This window comes from Phyllostomus hastatus, unplaced genomic scaffold (assembly GCF_019186645.2).
Source record: "Phyllostomus hastatus isolate PE091 unplaced genomic scaffold, TTU_PhHast_1.1 phas_scaffold_501, whole genome shotgun sequence".
Lineage (NCBI taxonomy): Eukaryota > Metazoa > Chordata > Mammalia > Chiroptera > Phyllostomidae > Phyllostomus > Phyllostomus hastatus.
Window position 1 is genome coordinate 28,639,763 of NW_025334033.1, and position 23,358 is coordinate 28,663,120.

At 48.8% G+C, this 23,358-nt stretch overlaps 1 protein-coding gene across 1 annotated transcript in view; it reads left to right on the plus strand.

Annotated features, from left to right (window-relative positions):
• ANKDD1A (ankyrin repeat and death domain containing 1A) overlaps window positions 1-21,511 on the plus strand; it is a 36,582-nt gene extending 15,071 nt beyond the window's left edge. The window contains exons 5-14 of the mRNA XM_045823694.1: window positions 935-1,039; window positions 1,683-1,781; window positions 5,200-5,298; window positions 6,052-6,150; window positions 8,218-8,316; window positions 14,112-14,210; window positions 15,225-15,323; window positions 16,520-16,615; window positions 18,563-18,767; window positions 21,246-21,511. Of these exons, the coding sequence (XP_045679650.1) occupies window positions 935-1,039; window positions 1,683-1,781; window positions 5,200-5,298; window positions 6,052-6,150; window positions 8,218-8,316; window positions 14,112-14,210; window positions 15,225-15,323; window positions 16,520-16,615; window positions 18,563-18,767; window positions 21,246-21,511 (1,266 nt within the window). The remainder of the gene's footprint in view (window positions 1-934; window positions 1,040-1,682; window positions 1,782-5,199; window positions 5,299-6,051; window positions 6,151-8,217; window positions 8,317-14,111; window positions 14,211-15,224; window positions 15,324-16,519; window positions 16,616-18,562; window positions 18,768-21,245) is intronic.
• Window positions 21,512-23,358: the final 1,847 nt, after the last annotated feature.

The window sequence follows — 23,358 nt, forward strand, 5'->3', positions numbered from 1 at the left end:
CAACTTAGTTATAGTGTCAGCCAGGTTTCTCCACTGTAATGTTAGCATTTTCCCTTTCCACTATCTGTTGTTAGAAACTCTTTGAGGTTTTAATTTGCACTTCACTAATGACTAATGATGTCAGATATCTTTCCATGTGCTTATTTTTCTTCCGTATTATCTTCTTTGATGTCCAAATTATTTTTTAATTGTGTTGCTTAATTTCTTTCTTGTTTTTAAATTACAATTTTGTAGGTCAATCGGAATCATGTATTTTATTTTATTTATTTATTTTTAAAGATTTTATTTATTTATTTTTAGAGAGGGAAGGGAGGGAGATAGAGAGAGAGAGAGAGAGAGAGAGAGAGAGAGAAACATCAGTGTGCGGTTGCTAGGGGTCATGGCCTGCAACCCAGGCATGTACCCTGACTGGGAATCGAACCTGCGACACTTTGGTTCGCAGCCCACGCTCAATCCACTGAGCTATGCCAACCAGGGTGTTGCTTAATTTCTCATTGATGAGTTTTTAGAGTTCTTTATAAATTTTTGATGCATTTAAGAATAAATTACAGACACCAGTGTACTTCAGCATACATGTCAGTAACTAGGGTTGAATTTCTTTACCTGCAATGAAATACACGAATCTTAAATTTATATTCTCTGAGATTTGACAAATGCTAGTCCTGTAGGCTCCAAACCACTGTCAGGACGTACAACATAGTTCATCGGTTTTTATGACCTGTTGACTGTTGCAGTCTGTTTGGAAAGCAGTGCTTGAAACAGTCTCGAGCTGTAGTGCGAGGCCAGGGCTGTCATAGAGGCTCTGGGCTGTAAGTGTAGGATTTGCAAACCTCCCTCACTTAATTTGCTTCTGGGGCAAGAGACCGCCTTCCTCGCAGTGTGTGAGAAGGGCCTCCCCTGCAGACTGCAGGGACCACCCTGGGCTTGTTTCCAGGACGGTCTAACCTTACTGCACTGCGCAGCCCAGAAAGGCCACGTGCAGGTGCTGGCATTCATAATGGAAGACCTGGAGGACGTGGCCCTGGACCGTGCTGACAAGGTGAGCGTGGCAGCAAGGCTGTCCTTTTGATTGGCCTGGGGCTCCTGGGGCCACTTGTGCTTGTTCCTTGGGTGTGTCCTTTGAGCTATGGCTAGTGCAGGCTGGACCTCGCCTCAAGGAGCTGCTGGTTTGGAAGGGGCATTAGGGCTCAGATGAGCAAGGCAGAGGCAGAAACATGGTCAGTTCCTAATGTGAGGCTTCGATAATGACTGGACAGGTTAGAGAAGGGAGCCACTGCTTTCTGCTTGCGAGAGGAGGTGGCACACAGTGAATGAACTGAATTAGATCGGTAAGGTTAGAGAAAGCAGGAGAACATTCCAAACAGCAGAGAGAGAGCATTGCTAGAGCTTTAGAGGTGGAAAGGGGTTGTTGGGGTCCCTCACGGAGATCTCGACCCCCCACCCCATGAGTCTGTTCCTTATTTGTTAGGCGGCAGGCAGCCACAGGGAGATTTCAGTGGGGAGGGACCCCCTAGTAGGGCCTTGTTTGGAAGTCAGGTCTGGGCTTTCCAGGCAGGGGGTGTGGGGTGAGGGGAGGGGCCAGTGTCTGGGGCAGGAGAGGCCACTTCAAGCCCAGAGTGGTCGAGGGAATAGAGGCCAGGTGGGCAGGGCACAAAGCTTCGCCGTCTTCTCTTCCCGGACAGCTGGGAAGGACAGCGTTTCACCGGGCTGCCGAGCACGGGCAGTTGGATGCTCTGGACTTCCTTGTGGGCTCTGGCTGTGATCACAGTGTCAAAGACAAGGTACTGTGACCTTGGGCCCAGGGGACCCAGGGGAGGGCCAGGCTCCGGGCTCCTGCCCAGGGTGGGTGCTGGCAGCTCACCTGTGACTACTTCTGACTCCAACTTGCTGGAGGGGCAGGCAGCCCAAAGACCAGAGCGTGTCCGATGTCCATCCGCAGGCGCTCTTTGAGCACGTGCTATGGGCTAACCCTGAGCTCCAGGTGAGGAACACAAAGATGCCTGAGATGCCGTTTCATACTCAAAGAACTCAATGGCACTGTCCTTGTAAAGAGCAATGGTCCTGTGTGGGGAGCCAGGACGGAAATCAGACTGGCTGGCAGCGCTGCCCAGAGTGGGTTTGAGAGGACTAGATTCCGTTGGGAGCATCTGTTTTGGGGGTGTGGGAAGAGTTGGGGGTGGTGGCCACACACCTGTTTTTATTTGCTTTCTTTGTTGTTCAGTAAGTATGATTATGGACAAAGCAGGACGAGAGCACTGAGGAGGGAGCACTTTGTTCGGGTGGATTTAATTAATCTGAGAAGGGGTCAGGGTTGGAGGCTGGGAGGGACTGCCCGCCCCCCCCCCCACCAATGACTCCTATCAACTCCCTATCCTATTGACTCCATTGTGAGCCATTAGGCAAATGTGTTGCTGCAGATTCTAAACAATGCTTCTAACAAAGGGGACGGACTCCATTTTTAATCCTCTGATTCCTGTGTGTGGACAGTGAGCTCACAGATACACATACCGCAGGGTCTTTGATCTGGAAGGCATCTCTAGCAGGGCCAGTTCAACCTCTCACTTTACAAATGTGGAAATGGAGGGCCGGGGAGGAGGATGCTCTAGCTAGGGTCACGCAGCAAGACCAAGGTCAGGCTGTGCTGAGAACCAGCATCCTGATGCCTAGCCTTGTGCTTCGCCCTCCCACCAGGCTGTCTCCTGGGGCACTGAGCCCACAGGCCTGCCCTGAATCTGTCTGTCCTCATTCACCGCTCTGGGGTGAAAAGGCTGAGTTGGGTCCTGAGAATCAGGCTGATTTCCTTCATTTTGGAAGCGTGGCTGGAAATGGGTGTGCTCAATGTAGGCACAGGCCTGGTGGCGGGATTACAGAGAGGGGGAAGGGCAGGCAAAAAATGATTGTACTCGGGGTCCAAGGAGAGCAAGATCAAGAAAACAAGAAAAGTTCAGCTTGGGTGAACTTGCTCAGAACCTTACAATTAGAAATTCCAGAAAGACACATTTAAAATTGCATGCTCCTGTAAAGTGTTACGCATTCAGATGAGGAATATTTTCATTCGGAACGTCATCTGGGGAGGGTGGCACAGGAAGTTTTTCAAAGCTCTGACTCCTGCTAGGACCCCACCTGTCAGAACGCCACTGAGACAGGACGATGACAACACTCGGTATGACACAGGCACTGTCATGGAAGGGAGGCTTTGGGGGTCCAGAGGAAGTGATTCATTCCACTGGGAACATGGAGGGGATGCTGAGAGGCCGGGCCCCTCCACAGCAGAGGACACTGGGCCCAAGGCCAAGCCCTCCTTCCACCTTGCTCTCCTGCCTCTGCACACCCCCCACCCTGACCAGGCCAGGCAGAATTCTAGTGCCCTGTTGGGGGTCCCTGCCACCTGCAGCTTCAAAGGGCAGGACATGGGTGTTTATGACCCAAAGGAAGGAGCAAGCCCTGCCCTGTGTCTGTGGCCCTGCTAGCTGGGAGCACACATCAGGCCCTGCTCAGTCCGTTTGCGTTTCTTTGGACACAGAGACTTCACCCTGAGGTCACAGTCCCACAGCCTGCTCCCCGTTTGCTGCAGAGTACTGACTAGCCCACTGCCTGTTCATCTGCAGACAGGTGGGGAGGGAAGCAGAACAGAGCTGGGAGGATTTTTGAAACTTGATTTTCATTTATTAATATGACTGTCATCATAAAGGAAACTTAATGGTTTCATCTGTGATCCCAATAAGATAGTTATAACTGTTTTGCGTATGTGTGAGTCTATCATGGGGGAGGGGGATGTGTTTTTAACTCTTTTAAGTACTGCTTGGGCGGTGGTGTATATTCACATCCTCAACGGGCCCTTTAAACATCCATGCCCAGCTGTGAATGGCCCCTCCTCCTGAAGGCAGGGAGACAGGCCAGAGGGGGGAGGGGCTTGAGCTAGGAGGTCCCTGTGACTGGTTCAGGTAGATGCGTCCCAGGGGCCTCTGGGGCGTGAGGAATGGCCAAGCTGCATCTTCCCTTCTGGATGCTCCTGTGGGTTCCTCAGGGGTCCTTGCCCTGGCCTCCATCTGTGGTTCCTCTTTAGGGACATACCTTACCTCTGGCCACTGCCAGCTGTCCTCCTTTGCTGGGGCCCCTTCCCCAGTAAGATCCCTTTAACCCCAAACAGGTTGCCCTTGCAGGGGCCACCTCTAATACAGGGAACATTGTGCCTTCCCCCCACCCCACGGAGCCACCTCTCTGGGCTCTGTCACTGTCACCTGTGGACTTCTCAAGTGTGAGGCAGCTACCAGTCCTTTGGCTCTCAAGTTCCAGGAGACACACACCAAGCTCTCATCACATTGCTACTCATTGAACAAAATACCTGTTGAGTGTCTGCCATGTGCCCCAGGTCCTATTCTAGGCATTGGGGAAACCTCAGAGAACAAAACAGAAATCCCCACTGTGTGGTGCTTCTGTTCTAACCACAGAGTCAGACGATAAACAAGGAGCACAGCATACACGTGAGTGAAAAAGGCGTTAGAAGGCTGTGGAGGAAAGGAAACGTTGAGCAGGACGGGGGATCAGGAGGAGAGGTGCGAATTCCCGTTTTAAACTGTGGTCAGGGTGGGCCCATTATTCTATGGGAAGCTAAGGATATCTTGAGCAAAGACCAGGAGGTGAGTGACTGGGCATGTGGCTGCCTGGGAGAGTCTGACGTTGTGGCTTTCAGCAGAGGGAGAGGTTGGTGATTTGGGTCGCTGGTGAGGGATTGTCTTTGGACAGAAGCAGGGAAAGTAGGGATTTTTAAAAAAGATTTTATTTATTTATTTTTAGAGAGGGAAGGGAGGGAGATAGAGAGAGAGAGAGAAACATCAATGTGCGGTTGCTGGGGGTCATGGCCTGCAACCCAGGCATGTGCCCTGACTGGGAATCGAACCTGTGATGCTTTGGTTCACAGCCCGTGCTCAATCCACTGAGCTACGCCAGCCAGGGCTAGTAGGGATTTTTTAAAAAAGTAATGTGTCTGCCTTGAAGAGCAAGGGAAGAGAGACCAGGACTTGGCCCTTGAAAGTGCCCCCTGGGCATAGTTTTTGGCCCAGCCCTTGTCAGGGCCTTGCTCGGAGACCTAGAGGTGTCACTTCCCCTCTCTGGACCTCAGTTTCCATGCCTATAACATAAGGGGTGGTCCAGCAGCCCCAGAGCCTAGCTCTGTGATGCTACCGGCCCTTCTTGCAGGAGGGGAACACGGCCCTTCACCTGGCCGCTGGCAGGGGCCACCTGTCTGTGCTGCAGCGACTCGTGGACATCGGGCTGGACTTGGAGGAGAGGAATGTGGTGAGCTGCCACCTGGATGACTCGGAGATGGGTGATATTCACTCCCCGCCTTCAAGGAACCTACAGCCTGTGGTTCAGCTTGGTTTTCCCCGGTAGAGGTCCCGAAGCCAGGAGCTGAGGACAGACACAGGGTGCAGCACAAATAATGCCCTTTTTAAATTACAAAATCGTTTATAAGCATGTAATTCTGTAACATAACAGTATCACACTCAAGCACACCATATGGCAGTTAAGGGGAAATGTTTAAATGGCTGTCCATCTCATGCGGGACATTCACATACCCTACCAACCACACTCAAGCCTTCCTTCTGCTGGACCCTGTATGTTCTTGAGCTAACAGCCCAGCAGGAAAAGCTAAGCAGTGGTGTGAAACTCCAGGCTTAGCGGGGCACTGGGCAGCATGGGGGACGACCAAGCAGCCACACTCAGTGTGTGCGCTCACAGAAGGGAGACGTCTTTGTGGCCAGATGGTCAGGGACGGCTTCCTGGAGTAGGAGGGAATGGACAGAGCAGCTCGAGGTGAGGCGGCTTAGAGGGCAAGGAGAATGGGAGCAGGGGGCGGAGGAGGGGCGAATGCACCACGTGCCCCTCAAAGGTGTGGGGCTCAGGGAATGCAGATAACCAGGTCGGTGTGCTCAGGAGCTAGGCAGTGCAGAGCTCAAAGGGCCCTGGAGCCTGACATGAGGGTGTCCTCTGGTCTCAGGGTCTGGCCTCAGATGCCTGCTGCCCTCACACCGCTCCTGTGTCTTCCAGGAAGGTCTGACCGCCCTGCACGCGGCTGTTGAAGGAGTCCACCCCGACTGTGTGCAGCTGCTCCTGGGGGCCGGCAGCAGTGTGAACACCCTCACTCAGGTAGCCGGGCCTCCCCACGACCTACGTCTGCCCTGGGCTGCTGAGCTGTGATCATGTCAACAGTGACAGCCACAGTGATTTCTGAACATTGTGTGCACAAAGGCTATGCGGCAGTAGGCCCAGGTTCTGGTCTTGGCCTCACCACTGCTGAGCTGTTGTGATCTGGGCAAGTGACTTAGGCTCTCTGAGCCTCTTTTCCCAACTATCAAATGGGGATGGTGTACACTTACTTGTTTACATTGCTGTGAGGATTAAACGCTTAGCACAGTGTTGGGGGCATGATGGGAGCTCAACACCTGTTTGTGGCTCCCTGTGGTTGGGCATGCGATAGTTCACGGAGTGGCTCAGAAGAGCGCCCCCTATTTTGCAGGTGAGGAAGAGGAAGCTTACAGAGGGTCCGTCAGTGACTCTCCCAGGTCACGAGCTGGTCAGAAGCAAAGCTGAGTTTGAGAAGCCTGTTGTCCCGACTCCAGAGCTCAGGGAGGCTTTGGTCCGCCCACCGGGCATCCTCAACAGGAGGCCCACCTACACAGGGCCCCTCCCAGGCCTCAGAGCTGGGGCCGGGGTGTGACTCTGGGGCAGGCCCCTTCTGTCCCTCATCATTGCGCTCCGGAAGTCGGCCACTCGCAGCAACGCTCCCCTGTGTCCTGGAAAGGAGGGCTGTGGCCTTTATGCTGGAACCTGTTTTTTTTTTGTTTTTTTGTTTTTTGTTTTAGATCAGTGACAAATAGACTTTTTGGCTGGTTAAATTGCTTCAGGGTCTGGAATTCTTTATTTGTTCTAAATTTTAATAATAAGGCAAAAATAAATAATAGCAAAAAAGTTAAACAACAGAGGACTAAAAAGGATATGCTACAAATATTTATCTGACACAAAAGAAAACAGTCAAGGAGAAACAGAAGAAAAAAGATAGGAGACATATAGAAAATGAATAACAAAATGCAAAATGTAAATTGAATAATATCAGTGTTAAACCACCTTAAGTGTGAATAATGCTTTACAAGCCATAAAACACTTAATTTACAGAACTCCCTCAGAGGGTGCGGGAGCCACTAGCTGGGGGAGTGGGGTTTGGGGACCCCGAGGCCCAGAGGGGAAAGCCGCTGCCTTGGGTCGCCCGCTGTGTCCGGGGGCTGGGGGGCTGCTCTCTGGGCAACGAGGCCCTTCCTCTGTGCCCAGCTCAGTCTCCGTACTGGGCGGGTTCTGCATCGAAGGAAGCACAGGAACTTAGAGACAGGGAGGGGGAGGCTGCATCCAGCCCATGGTGGTTGCTGGTGGGGTGGGGGCTGCCCACTTCACTGGACCTTGTGCTCGAGCCTTGGCTTGAGGTTTCTGGCAGGGGCCACATTCCGCATGGAAATTCCCACCCCTTGAAGGGTCCTACAGCAGGGCCTCTGAGGAGGGGCTCACCTAGGGTGACTGTACTTCCCGTGGGGAGGTGGACTAGTCCCCACCCACCCTGTGCACTCGGACAGGACTTCATGAGGGTGACAACTCGTCCTGGTTCGCCCCCATGGTGGCAAGCTGGGACAGTCGGTCACTCAGTGGGGCCTGCCTGGCACGGAGCAGATGTGTCTCGTGTGAGATCCTCACTGGGTCAGGAGTGGGCTTCGAGTAGAGGCGAGCACGTAGAAGGCCCGTCCGGGAAGCAGGCCTCGCCCTGGCCCTGCCAGGGACAGGCCGGGACAGCCTGACCAGCGCCAGCTAGGCGGTGTGTGCTGCGTGGGCTTTGCCCTGTGCTGGCAAATATCGTTTGTCCCCGTCTTTGAACACCCGCTCCTCAGAGTCTATGCTCCACATGTCTTTACCAGCTAAGGAACTGTGCGGGCTTTGGCCTGTGCTCTGGAATCTGGGACAGGAGGCAGAGAAAGGCCGAGCTCATCATGGTGAGCCCCTGTCACCAGCCACCAGGCCTGGGCAAGTCACTGATTCACTTAGCTTCAGAGTTTAAAGGGGGTCCCGGGGTGGGTGGGTGGGGGGTGTGAGAGGAAATGGCAAAATGAATTCCAGGAAGCCCCTCTGTGAGGGGCTCCTGAGGAAGGTGCACTGATTCCCGCTTTCCTCTAGAAAGAGCAGAGCTGCCTCCACTACGCAGCCCTCAGTGGCTCTGAGGACGTGGCCCGGGCGCTCATCCACTCAGGGGCCTGCACCAACGTGTCCGATCGTGTAAGTGTGGGGGCCTGGACTGAAGGGTGTCCCTACTGCAAAGTCCTCCATGACCTCATCAATTGGGGTTGGGGTTTGGGCAGCTGGCAGCCCATAGGGGAGTCCAATAAGATTCCCCTGGAACGGAATTGAAGGCAGCTTGCCTTTCCTTCCCAGCAAAATATCTGCTCTCATTTATCCCTTGGATCTTAGTAATGATCTCGTTACAGATTTAGCCTCTCGGTTGTTCCCTTTTTCCTGTTGTGTTGCAGAACATGCAGTATAGCATAGGCAACAATATAACCTTGTGGTTAAGGTGTGGGCTTCGGTGTCAGACAACCTGGCTTTGAGGCCTGGCTCTGCCACTCACAAACTGAATGACCTTGGGCTAGCAGCTTTGACCTTCCTGCACCTCTGTTTCCTATCTATAGGTACCCTTATTATTCCCAGTACTTAAATGAGGAACTATCGGTTACTTAAATTAGAAAGAGGTCACTTCATATATCTGAAATAAATACTCTATTTAAAATTATTGTAAAACCACAATTTATTTGCATGTAGAGAAAAAAGGCATCCTTAATCCTGACACCCTAGTAAAGCAGTAACTTTTCTTTATTCCCTCTCTGTTTCTCCTCATATGCACAGTAGCACCTCCAGCTAGAGTAAATCCAGGCTAAGGCAGAATTCTGGAAGGAGGATGCCTTTTTATTTTTCTCCATCAAGGCACCAGTCCAGTCCAGCAGAGTCCGCCCAGCCCAGGCACCCAGTGTGGCTGCATCATTTTCCTGGTGGACATTTTTTAGGTGCTGACCATGCCTGATGTGGCCCAGTGTCCACATCACACATAACATCCTCCGCTGTTGGATATTTAAGTTAGTTCTGACTGAGCCACTATAAACAATGATTTCATGAACACCTTTATGGCATAACTTTTTATTTCTTTTGCATTATACATGACTTCTCCAAACAGAAGTGGGAATTTGAGGTGAGGTCAAATATTATGAACATCTTTCCAGCTTCTGCTATATGCACCGAATCATGCCCTACAAGTCTCGTGCCAGCAGGCAGAGCCGTGGCAGAGCGAGGACCACCTTTCCTGACCCGTGCGCCGATGTTGTGTGTTAAGTTTTACGTTTTCTCCCAATTAAAAAAAAGTCCACAGTTTACACTGGGGTTCACTGTTAGTGTTGTACATTCTGTGGGTTTGGATACACATACGATGACATGCACGCACCACTATCCTACCACACAGAATGTTTTCACTGCCCTAAAATTCTTCCGTGCTCTGTTCATCCCCCACTTCCACTGCCCGACCTCTGGCAGCCACTGATCTTTCCGCTGTCTCCATTGTTTCACCTTTTCCGGAATGTCACTTGGGTGAATTCGTGCAACATGTAGCCTTTTCGAATTGGCTTCTTTGCTTAGTAATATGCAGTTATGGTTCCTCCACGTCTTTTCATGGCTTGGCACCTCATTTCTTTTTAGTACTGAGTAATATTTCATTGTCTGGATGTACCACACTTGATTCATTCATTCACTTGCTGAAGGACATCTTAGTTCCAAGTTTTGGTAATTATGAATAAGGCTGCTATAAACATCCATGTGTGGGTTTTTATGTGGCAAAAATTTTGAACTCCTTTGGATAAATACCAAGGAACATGACTGCTTAAGTGTATGTTCAGTTTTCTAAGAAGCTACCAAACTGCCTTTCACAGCGGCTGTGCGATTTCACACCCCCAACAGAATGGATGAGAGTGCCTGCTGCTCCTCATCCCGGTCAGCGGTCGGGGTCATCACTGTCCTGGCTTTGAGCCGTTCCAGCAGGGGTGCCCATCACTGTGTTTTCATGGTGTGCTTCGTGACTTTCTGTCACTGCAAGGTGCTCCAGACTGAGCCTGTGTTATTTCCTGTCCCAGTCCTAGAATCAGCCATTTTTCCAGGAAGCCCTGGTACCTTTTATTGGAGAATGTATATCTTGCTGTTTTATCATAGCTACATCTTTAGGATCTTTCCATATAAGTATATATTTTAAAACATATCCTCATCCTTTCTAATAGCTGCATAGTATTCCATTGCATGAACGGGCCATAATTTATTAAATTGTTCCTCTGTAAAGGTGGATTCTAGTCTTTCCCTGTTACAAACGATACCACAATAAAAACCTGTGCACATAACCTCCCGCGTCTGTGGGCGCACACCTGCAGAATAAATGCCTGGAGGTAGATGTATTGGGTCATGTGGCACGTACACTCGCACTTCCTGTGCGTGTTGCTCACTGTATCACACAGACTGTATCAGACAGACTGTATCACAGCTGACTGTATCAGTTTACACTCATGCCAGTAATATACGGTGGTGCCTGTTTCCCCACGACGGCTTTGTCAACAACACATTGGGCAAAACCTCTGAATCTGTGCCAGTCTGACGAGTGAAGGATTTTGTCTCTCTGTAGGATTAATTTTCATTCCCCTTAAGAGTCATCTGCCTTCCCTTTTCCATCCAATGTCTGTTCGTATCCTTTGACCATTTTTCTCTTGGATTATTTTTTATTTTGTAATGATTTGTAGGAGCCTGCTGAAGGCCATCCATGTTGTTTTCTGTTATGGACTATTATGGATAAACCCGCTATGAACATTCACATACGGGTTTTTGTGTGAACATGAGTTTTCACTCCTCTGGGATAAAAACCAAGAATGTAATTGCTGGGTCCTATGGTAACACGTGTTTAGTTTTACAGACAACCCCATAACTGTTTGTGCAGAGAGGCTGCACCATTTCCCATTCCCACCAGCGATGTCTGAGGGACCCAGTTTCTCCACGTCCTTGTCAACGTATTCTTGCTGTTTTTTTCCTTTTTCATTTTAACGATTCTGATAGGTGTGTGGTGACATCTCATTGTGGTTTCTCCTGCACTTCCCTAACGGCTAACGATGTCGTGTGCTTGTTTGACATGTGAGTATCCTCTTCAGTGAGATGTCCAGTCATGTCTTTGCCCATTTTCTGATTTTTCATTACTGTAGAGTTTTAAGGAATTCATTGTATGTTCTAGAACTAGCCTTTGTAAGCTATGTGATTTGCAAATATTTTCTCTTGATCTGTAGCTTGTCTTTTCATCCTCTTAACAAGATCTTTAGCAGAGTAAAAAGTCTGTAATTTGATGAGGTCCAATTTATCAATGTTTTCCTTCTGTGGGTCATATTTTTGGTGTCAACTCTTAAGAACCCTGCTTAGTCCTAGATCCTGAAGTTTTCCTCCTATGTTTTTGTCTACAAGTTTTAGAGTTTTACATTTAAGTCAGTAGTCCATTTTGAGTTAATTTTGTATAAGGTGTGAGGCTTCAGTCAAAGGAAGCTCTTACTTGTTTATTTGTTTATTTGTTCACTCATTTTGCCCGCAGAAGGCCAGCTGCTCCAGCACCGCTTGCTGCAATGGCTGTCCAGCCTCCCAGCACTGAGCTGCTTTTGAGCCTCTGTCAGAATCAATTGGCCATATTTGTGTGGGTCTCCCGCCTTTTCTTAGCATACTATTCTCACTGGTTTTCAGTTAAAAAAATATTATATTAATTAATTTATTTATTTATTTTTAGAGAGAGGGGAAGGGAGGGATAAAGAGAGGAGGAAAAACACTGATGTGCAAGAGAAACATCAATTGGCTGCCTCTCGTATGCCCCTCCCTCAACTGGGGACCAAACCCGAAATCCAGGCTTGTGCCCTGACTGGGAATCGAACTGGCGACCTTTCAACTTGTGAGACAACACCCAACCCACTGAGCCACAGCAGTCAGGGTACAGTTCTGCAGTTCTTAATACACTTTTTATATCAGAATATATTTAGTTTTATCTAAAAGTTGCAGAGGTAGTGCAGAGAGTTCTCATATCCCACATCCAGCTCCCCTATTCATGCCACCTGACGTTAGTATGGCGTGTTTGTTACAATCAATGAACCAATGCCCACCCATTGTTATTAATGTGAATCCATACTTTTTCAGATTCCTTAGTTCCTACTTACTGCCGTTTTCTGTTACAGGATCCCAGGCAGAGTAGCACGTTCCGTTTAATTGTCCTGTCTTCTCGGGCTCCTCTTGGCTGTGCTCGTCTCTCTGACTTGCATTGTTTTTGATGACTGTGACCGTTTTGAGTAGTACTTAGGTGTTTTATAGACTGCTTCCCAACCGGGACCTGTCTGATGTTTTCCTTCCTCATGATTTGATGGGGTGACGGTTTTTAAGAGGAAGAGCACAGAGGCCAGGACTCATGTGCATCACACCAGGTGAGGGCACGTGCTGTCACTGCCGATGCCGCCCTGATCGTTTGGCCGTCTGGCCGAGGGAGTGTTTGTTGGGTGTCTCTGTTATGAGGTTTCTCTTTTTCTCCTTCCCATACTGCACTTTTTGAAAGGAAGTCACCATGCGAAGTCCACATGTAAGGAAGGGGGAGTTTTATGCTCCACCTCCTTGAGGGCAAAATAGCTATATAAATTGTTTGGGATTCTTCTGAGTGGGAGACTTGTTTATTCACCTCCATTTACTTATTTATTCAATTGATCATTTATTTATATCAGTATGGACTAATATTATTTCATACTTTGCATTATAATCCAGTGTTACTCAATTTTGTTGCTCAAATTGTTTCAGCTCTGACCCTTCCTGTTGGCTCCTGTGTCCCCTGGCCCAGCTGCATCATCGGGATTTTTTAAAATAGACTTTACTTTTGGAGCAGGTTCAGGTTCACAGCAAAACTGAGCAGAAGGTAGAGATTTCTCATATGCTCCCTCCCCTGACGTATTCAGAGCCTCCCTTCTTATCCACACCACCCACCAGAGGGCTACATTTATTACAATTATGTAGGTGTTTTTATCTTCTGTATGATTTTATTTATTTATTTATTTATATTTTTAAACTGGTCGGACACCATAATCTCTTTTTTCTTAAGATTTTATTTATTTATTTTTAGAGAGGGGAAGGGAGGGAGAAAGACAGAGAGAGAAAAACAATGTATGATTGCCTCTCACGTGGCCCCCACTGGCCTGCAACCCAGGCATTCTTGTTGTGGTGTGTGTATGTTCTGTTTTGTAACATTTCTGTACTCACTGTGTGATGGTGATTTTCCATAGAGGTGTAGATCTATGCTATCAATTTTACTGGCTTTGTACTGTTGCACAGTAAGTGTGTCACAGTATCACCTAGAGAAGGGGATGCTGTGGCAGAATCCCCCCTTTGTCATGCCGTCAGCGGTCACAGGGGACCACAGCGGAAGGAGTCTTCCAGCCTTGGAGTGAGATAACAGCTGGCTCTCTCCTTCATTTCTTTCATATATGAGTAGGTATCAGACGTCTACCTAGGTGCTGTGGGTAGGAAGTTCAATAGCACAAGGTCTCTATTAGCTGTGCCCTTTGGCAAGTTGCGTACATTTTCTGAACCTCAGTGTGTCCATGTGTAAGGTGAAAGTACTAATAAGAATGCCATCCCTCGATGCTTTCTAGGTTCATGTGTGGGTTCAATGAGATATTAGAGAACTTAAGGTGTTGTTGCTAGAAGGGACCTTAGCACTTGCTAGGTGGAGAGTGGCAGAGAAGGGAAATGACTTGCCCAAAGTCACACAGTGAGTTCCCGGCATAGAAAAGTCTCAAACTTGGGTCTTCGGTCCCCAGCCACCTTGAGGTTCAGTGTTTGGACCCCAGGGATTCAGGCTTTGGGGCTGTAAATGCCTCAGGGCACCCACCAAATCTAGAAGCACCGTTACTGTCCCAGCACCCACCTGTGGCACGGCAGTCCTGGGAGGGACCCAGCCATCGATCCCTGTCTCCCCCGCACTGCAGCAGGGAGCCTCGCCGATGCACCTTGCCGTGAGGCACAACTTCCCTGCACTGGTTCAGCTCCTCGTCGATGCCGGCAGTGACCTGGACGCCACGGACAATGTAAGTGGCTGCAGAGACCGCCGGGTTCCCGTGGAGCCTCTGAGCACCTGCCCAGGCTGGCAGCGCCTGGCTGCGGTCTACCAGCATGACCCAGCACTGAGGAACTGCTTTTGTAGGTTGTAAAAAGCTGTTTGAATATTCGTTGAGGGTATCATCATTTTTATTCACCATTCTCCTATTTTGAGTACTCTGATTATTTCCTAGTTTTTGCCATGAAATATATAACACTGCAGTTAACACCTTCCTCTATTCAACCTTTTCCTTTCACTGATTTCCCCCCTTAGGGGGAATTCCAGGGCAGGGGTGCCTGGGGCAGTCTTGTGCAATAACTAGAGAAATCCCCGACCCCACAACCCACCTCCTAGCCACGTGGTCCTCAGTGCCTGCACGCACAGCCTCCCTCAGCGGGAAGTGACTTGGCAGCAGATAGTGTATAACGTTAAAATGGCCAGTCTTCTCACGTCTGGGAATTGAGCTGCGAGAAACATAGTAAGAGCTCATGCCCCAAGATATTCATTGCAGCACTGGTTATCAGTCTTCAGTCTGAAAATGGCCCCAACTACTTAATAATAGAGAAATGGTTAGGTAAGTTATGTACTGACATAGACTGTCATGGGGCTATTAAAAATGTTGTTAATCAACATTTATAATGTGTGTAAAGTGTTGTTAGGTAGGAAAATAGGTACAAAAGGTATATATGTACAAATATGTAAAACCAAAACCAACAAACTAAGAACATTCTGCATTAAAAAAAAAGACTAGAAGAAATGTTGTTACAGAGGTTGACTTAGGTGGGCTAGTGAGTAGTACTTCTTTGTTCTTTTTTGTTTTTACCAACTTTTCTCTGACACCACGTTTATGATTACACCCAGTGTACCCTCCCTCGTGACTTCTAGGAGAAGCTTTGTCAGGGCCCCGCCGGCAGTGCACGCACTCCGTGCCTGTCCTGGCGTGAAGCCGCAGGCCGCTTCTGCATGCTCTCCTGTTTCCCTGTCCCCTTGGCTTCTTTCCCAGAGGCAGCAGGCGCCCCTCCATCTCGCCGCGGAGCACGCCTGGCAGGACATAGCGGAGATGCTCCTGGTTGCAGGGGTCAACTTGAATCTGAGAGATAAGGTACTTCTGCTCACAACCAGCCACCCTTTTAAGCTTTCATGGCTCCCTCCTTGCCAGAGACCCTGCTGCAAATGCTGCCTGATCTCAGAGTGTTCAAGGCCTCCCCTATATTGTATACCACCTCATATGCAGCCTCCTCCAGGAAGCCTTCCTACTCCTCTACCACTTTCCCCTGCCCCTTCTGAGTGCCCTCCGCACTAGGCCCCCACCTTTCCTGGTGTAGGGTTTGAATATGAATGTCTTCTGTTTCATGGCTCCATCAGACTCAGAGCACCTGCGTCACTTGGTGGGGAGGGGAAGCTGCTCAGAACATTGTGCCTCTGGGGTGACGACCTCCTCAGTGGCTGGAGGTCTGAGAAGAGCGAAGGTTTAGTACGAGGCTTGAGGGGAAGGGTGTTTGCCCATGTGGCCCAGCATGGCCAGCCCTTGGGATGGTGTGAGGAGGGTGAGGGGCAGGACTAGGCTCTGAGGCTAGAGCTGGGAGGGGCTCCCTGCTTTAAGCCAGGCCCCAGGTCAGCTGGCCCAACTGGCAGAGGAACTTCCCATCTTCGCACAGGTCCCAGGGGTTGGTTAGGTCAGCACTGTGCGGGAGGTCTGGATCAAAGGGCCGGGAGCCTGGGGGAGGTGGGCAGATGCACCACCGTGAGCCCAAGCCTCTTCTCTGAGCTCCAGTTTTATCTGAGAAATGGGGCTGGAAACACCTATTTCACAGGTAATGTTGAAGAGTTATGCAGGCTGAGTTTCATAAATTCTAAAGAACGCAGGAGGTGGACACAGAAGATGGTGGCTGGAATTATTTTTTCCTAAAGATTTTATTTATTTTTAGACAGAGGGGGAGGGAGAAAGAGTGAGGGGAACATCAATGTGTGGCTGTCTCTCGCTCACCCCCTACTGGGGACTTGGTCCACAACCCAGGCATGTGCCCTAATCTGGGAATCGAACCTGTGACCCTTTGGTTCACAGGCCAGCACTCAATCCACTGAGCCACACCAGCCAGGGCTGGAATTACTGTTATTGCCTTATTCTACCTGTGACTTTTCCACCTCCCTTGTCAGGAGCAGAAAGCCTTTCTACTCTCTGGTGTAGATGTCTGGAAACTGCTTTTCCTGGGCAGCTGGGTTGGTAGTCGCTGCTAGAGGCAACTTTACACCTCTCTGGTGAAAACTCCAGCTTCCCTTCTTGCTCCTCACTTGCAGCAAGGGAAGACTGCTCTGGCAGTGGCCGCCCGCAGCAACCACGTCGTCCTGGTGGACATGATCATAAAAGCCGACCGCCTCTACAAGTGGGAGAAGGTACTGAGTGAGACCCTCTCTACCCTTGGTCTCTCCTTGTAGGAAAGGCAGCGACCTTGGCTCCCGGTGGAGCTGGCTTTGACTGACTCAGGGGCCCCTCAGGTTCCACGGAGGTTGTTGGTGAGGGTCTGGAGATGGGGGGCATCCAAACCACACCAAAACAAGCCTGACTGAGGTCCACGCCCATGTGGAGAGATTTGTGGACACTGCTATTGTCCCTGGTTGATGGATGAATACAGGCATGCTTGCGCATGGGGGGAAAGGAGGTGGCCAGCTGGTGCCAGCTCACTGCCCCCTCCAGGCGATTGGAATTACTGCTGGGGGCGTTGTATTCGGGGAACTTTCTGAGCCCAGAAGGGAAGTGTGCTGGGAGTGGTTAGTGACCCTGCTGTGGAACTGGGAGGGAAGAGTGGCCGGTGTGAGGCCTTGCGTTTGCTGTTCTAGTGGTCAGCCAATGGGGTGGGGTAAGGAGTTTTGCGGGTATTTGAGGGTTTTTTTCATACATAGGAAATATTTTTTTGCATTTACTTCAGTTTTAAAAATTAATACTAATTTAAAAAATTTTTAATTTATTACAAATTTAAAAACTAATTTTCCTTAAACTTTTAAATTAACTTTATAAGTCTTAGTATTCTATTTATACAACCTAGTAAATTTTAACAGTCATGTTAAAAGAAGGCTTTCAATTAGCATTTGGTCCCATGTATAAATTTAGTTAATTAAAATACCATAAACATTTTAAACCGAATGAATAAATTTAATAGATTTTATTTTTAAGTACTTCACATGCATCCTAAATTTTAAAATTATTCTAGTAAATCCGGTTAATTAAACTTATAAATAAAGTGAATTTCAAATATCTTAAACATTCCAATATTGTTTATAAATTTAGTAAGCTTCTCTACACCTCTAAAATAAAACAGTCTCTTCTAAAATCAGTGGGTGGACAACCAATGTCAAGAGGAATCGTGGGATATACTCTTTCAGTGATATGCAAGATTCTCACACACATCACAACCTCTTCACAACAGATGACGCCTTAATGTAACACCAAGATGTTCATACCAAAGGTTTGATGAAATGATGCATTCCTGTGCTTAATTCTAAACCGCCTCGGTCTTTGAAAGTTCTCAACACTAGGGCAGAGGTGCAGTTAGAATCACGAATTCCCTCTCCTTACCCTCAGGCCAGTTCAAGAATCTCTGGCCTGGGGACCAAGCATCAGTGTTTCTTAAAGTCCCTGGATGAGCCCAATGCACAGAGGCAGCCGAGCACATGGCTCTTGGGAACCGGTCTTTACCCCCCAGGTGAGAGGCAAGCTCACGAGCCATCACCTCACAGGTGACTGGCCAGACACTTGACCAGGATGTAACATGCAGGCACCAGGGTGATTTTTCTCACCGTGAGCTTTTGAACAACCAGAACTCTGCATCCACTTTTTTTAGAGGGGCTTCCTGGGGCTTTTGTGGGCACAGTTTATGCCATTACATAATTCTTTTGTAACCTCTCATTTTATCATCTGCTTTGCATAAAAAAATTCCATAATCCTACCCTTGAGTACTTGTTGGGATTTGGCAAGTCCAGTGCCTGGTTCTTGGCTTGCTTGGTTTTAGGTACAACTGCTGAGTCACTCTACTGACACTTGTGCTATATAAAAGCACAGAGAAAAGAGAAGAATTGGGAAGCCTTCCTGGAAGAGGTGGCATTTGGGGGTGTCTTTTGACTGTGGCAATGGAGTTGGGGGACAGAGAGGTGAGGAAAGGAATTCTGGATGGAGGAACAGTGTGAGCAGCTTGGAGTCCAGAGGTCATGGCAAGGCATTGAGGCAGAAACCAGAGTAGCAGACACTAAGCCCCAGGCCGGTAATGATGCCCTGGTCCAGGATCATCAGGGAGAGCCTGGCAGAGACTTCCTCCCAGATTGCTACTTTTGGGATCTGCCCCACAGGACCACCTCTCACTCAGGGACCCTGGTGATCCCTCTGGGAAGAGTCTGACCTTTAAGCAGGATCATCGGCAGGAAACTCAGCAGCTTCGCTCTGTGCTGTGGCGACTGGCCTCCAGGTACCTGCGGCCACAGGAGTGGAAGAAGCTCGCGTATTGCTGGGAGTTCACTGAGGCCCACGTCCATGCCATCGAGCAACAGTGGACAGGTACCTCCTTGCCTCGGCAGCTCAGAGCAGCCAGCAGGCGGAGGGGTAGGGGCGCTTGGGGTGTGTTAGTTTTCTGTGCTTGTGGGGGAAAAGCCTGTGCAACCCACAGTCCAACCACATGAAGCCACATGCCATTTCCAGCCCACCACGTGATTTTTCACTCCTCCAGGCCTTTGCACAGGCTGTGCCTTCTGCCTTTCCCTCCCCACTGACCTGTGAACTTCACCTTCTTCATGAATCAGCCGGAGCCCATTACTGTCGTTCATACAGGAAATGAAGGCACTCCCCGTAAAAAGAGGAGCTTCCATTGCTACTATTACCTAACATTGACTTGGAGATTTTGGCCTTGGTACTGCAGCATGACACAGAATTAGAAATGAGAGCAAATACTGGAAAGGAAGAGAGAGATTTGTTAATTTCAGGTGCTATAATTATATACACAGGAAGTCCAGAAGAATCAGCTGAAAAACTCTTAGACTAAAATAAGTCAATGAAATGGCTAAATATATGATAAAATATACAACATAGTATTCCTATGTACCATTAATAAGTGGGCAAAATATATAGAGGTATTTTTCAAAAGAGATTACATTTTCATTAGCATGTGTTTATAGAAAGGGATATGACAGACATATGAGTAAAATGATAAAAATGAGTTAAACCATGAAAGAAGACTTGGGTAAGTAGAAGGACATTTTGTATTCCTGGCTAGAAAGTGTCATGCAGAGAGAATGATTTTTCCCAAATTAGATGAAATCTTTGATCCAGTTTTAATCAAATGAATATAGGAGATTTTTGAAACTTGACTAAAAGATTCTGCAGTTTACATGAAAGAATAAACAGGGAATGTATTAGTGTATATTTTGGGGGAAAAAAGTGAAGAGAGTCTAACCCAACCAAACTCAAGCGTTTATAAAGCTGAAATATAGGGCTGGCCAAAAAGTCCATTACGTTTTTTTTTTTTTCTGTAAAATAAAAGACACATTTTTCATTTTCACCAATAACTTTATTGATTTGGGTATTCTGAGTAAGTTGGTTACCTCCAGCTATTGGCTTCTAATGGCTAGAGCCCAGGGGTGCTGCTGGACATCTTCCAGTGCATAAGACAGCCCCACAGCAAAGAATTATTTGATCAAAATGTCAATAGTACCAAGAAACTTCACAAACCATTTCTGACACATTTCATCAGTCACAGCACCTTCTCTGTATACCGCACAAATCTTTTTTTGCGTTTCAGTTGCATTTTACTTTTCTTGAAATATTACAGCAAAACATGCTGAAAATGTTGTGGATTTCCTTCCATCTTCAATATTAAAATGATTGCACCAAAATTCACTGATTTTGATAAGCTTTTTTGAATGCATGCTAATATGACAGCTATCACAATACAGTCTAACAAAATTGTTTCAAATGAAGTTAAGACAGCTAAGCACTGCTAGAGCCATTGAAAAGAAAAAGACTTTTTGGCCAACCCAGTAATTAATATAGAGAGAAAACTGATACAAAAACATGCAAACCAATTAGTGGAATACAGCCAGGTGTCTGAAAGTAAACTCTATGACAGATAAGAACTTTCACAGATGATAAAGGAACACCAGGGGCAAAGGCTAGTGAATGAATAGGACAAATGAGACTGCCACGCCAAGGGCAGCAGCGTGAGGAAGTGCATGCTGAGGGCCCCCAGAGGGCCAGAAGGTCAGAGGACACAGTGAAAGGACGGACCTGGACCCCATGGCTGTGTCCGCCATTGCTGTACCCGAGTGTGGGTGTCCCCAGCTGGGGATCCCCAGCTGGGAGAACAGACCTAGTTACAGAGTTTAATAACAAGTGAACACCACCAGCAGCACTGAAGAGTGTGAACACTTGTTTTCCAAACACGGTTCTGCGTCGGCATCACCTGGGAAGCATTAACACCCATTCAGTGCCTAGGCTACGCCTAGACCCAAGCTTTTCAGAATTTCAAGGGTGGGGAGGAAAGACCCAGGTGTTAGTATTTTTTAAAGCTTCCCAGGTGTTCCCAATGGGCACTTCTGGGCGCAAACCCCTGGAGCGGGGGAAAGAACACGGCCAACTCTGTCCCCGACTGGGCAGTCTTCTTGTCTGTAGAACAGGGCCACTAGCATGCGAGGCAGATTGTCCTCAGCAGCCAAAGATGAAGCGTGCGATCATGAGCATTACGGTCCCAAAACGAGAGCCAATCATTTCTCTCTTAGAAGTGACACCAACAGCATGCATGGCAGATGCTCAGGAGAAAGTCTGGGTATGGGGTTCAAGGGCCCCAACACAAAACCTCCATCCCACCCCATCTGAGACTGCTCCGCCCCTCCCGTCCCCAGCTCTGGGCTGAACTCTGCTAGAGCTCATAGGGCCTGGTGTTCAGGAGGCAGTACAGGGCAGTGTAGACACGTGCAGAGACCTGGCTCATGCTAAGTGGGCCAGGTTGGCTCTTTCTTTCTCTTTCTCCTTCATGGTCCTCAGGCACCAAGAGCTACCAGGAGCATGGCCATCGGATGTTGCTCATCTGGCTGCACGGTGTGGCCACAGCGGGTGAGAACCCCAGCAAAGCGCTCTTTGAGGGCCTCGTGGCCATTGGCAGGAGGGACCTGGCTGGTAAGAGCACCCTCTGCCCAGCTCCTGCTCAGGGCAGAGCTGGGCCCCAGGGTCCCGGCTGCATGGCCCCCACTGGAATGCAGCAGGTTCTTCCAAGGGTTGTGCAAATCACAGTGCCGGGGCGCCGGCTCTGAACCTCCTGGACTCCTGGTCCCAGACTTGCCTCTTTCTGGAACTCAGGCAGAGCCGGGGCAAATCACAGTGCCTCCTGGCCCTGGTTTCCCCATCCAGGCAAAGAGGGTCCTGGCCCAGGTGACCCTTGTGGCATTCAGAGCCCCAAAGCCAAGGACACTACCATCTCTCCCTCTCCAGGCCTCTATACTTTGATTTTTCTTTCAGTTTGGAATAAAGCTGAAACAGCCTGCAAAGTTCTTTTTCACAAACATTAAGAAGACACACGGGCCAGAACTGGCTCAGTATGAGTTGAACCAGTCAGATCTCAAAGTTTCCAAGGCCATCACAACTTTTGAATTCTAGCTATTAAACAAAAAGAAGGAAATAAATGAATTTTGTAAGTGAAAAAAAAAAGGAAAGAAAGAAAATAATTGTCAATCCCTAAAGCCTGGTTTGTATGCAAGGCATCCCATGGAACCATCAGGCAAGACGGATGAAAGGTTCTAGTACTAGTCCCTTCTGAAAAACAGGGCCAGCTCAGGAGGACAAAGCCTGAACCACCCCAATATTCGTTGGCATAGTGTTCATGGGACAGCTGCAGGATGGGTGTCAGGCAGTCGCCAATGGTGATGAAGGCTACATTAGTCATGTGGCAATGAGGAAAAATATCGACAGCAAGTTGTGGAGGGGAGAAAGAAAGCCCAGGCATGCTGGCTCCTTCACAGCTGCCACAGGCAAGACAGAAAAAGTCACTGCATAGCGGAGGAATTGGGTATAACTTTTTCTTTTTTCCAGGTGTTAAATAATATTGCTGCTGCTGCTTTTAACACAAATTCTGGCAGCCAATTAAGCCCTAATACCAGCCCTGGGAAGCAGAGCTTGGGCAACGTGAGCTAATAGGAGGCTTGTCTTTTGCAGAGAACATCAGGAAGGAAGCAAGCACAGACAAGAGCACCCCCAGGAAGTGTGCAGCCATGTGACCCGACGGGCCTGACCTTCAGGAGGCTGGGGCCTCAGAGCAGGGGCCACTGAACAGAAGACAAGCACCATTTAAGGGCTTCAGAACGAAAACCACTGATAACAAGTTAACAAACCTCCTGCTGCTTTCACCGAACCACACAGTCGGGCGGGGCCTGTCTCAGGTTTTGCTGGTAATCCCTTCTCACAGGCATGGTCCTTTGCATCTCTCAGCTCACTTCACCTCCATCATCTCAGAGCCTCGCAGGGTGCAAGGGGCATCTTTTCAGAGAGGACAGGGCTCAGGCTAGACAACCAGCCAATCAGGTGGCGAGGTCAGGTGCCAAACCCAGCATTGCCGTCTCCCCAGCCTGGCGAAGGGCTCCATCCATCACTTACAAAACGGACCTCCCTTCACTCGTTCCCTGGCCTTTACGAATGCCGTGCTCCCTCCACAGCTGCGTCTGTCCCCAAGGCTGTCCGTGCACTGGGACAGTTCCAAGAGGTGCACACTCTCATTCTTGCCCTCTTGTTTTAAAATTTTTTTAAAGTTTTACAACTTTTTTTGGAAATCATTTCAGACTTTCAAAAATGTTTCAGAAATAATATGAAGAATGTCCAAACGCCCTTCACAATGCAGCTTCTCCAAGCATTAACATGTTACATAATCAGATCATAATTTCCACAACTGGGAAGGGGACACACACGGTACTGTTAGCTTCTCTTCAGACCTTATTCAAGTGTGATCAGTCGAGCCACGCATGTCCTTTTCCTGGACCAGGACCCTGTCCAGGATCACACCCAGCATTTAGTTCTCATTCTCCCTTTTCCAGCTCCCCACGAAGCCTTGCTCTCTGGAGCAGCTCTACTCAACCCAGCTTTCCGCGGTGATGGGTGTATTCTGGGCCAA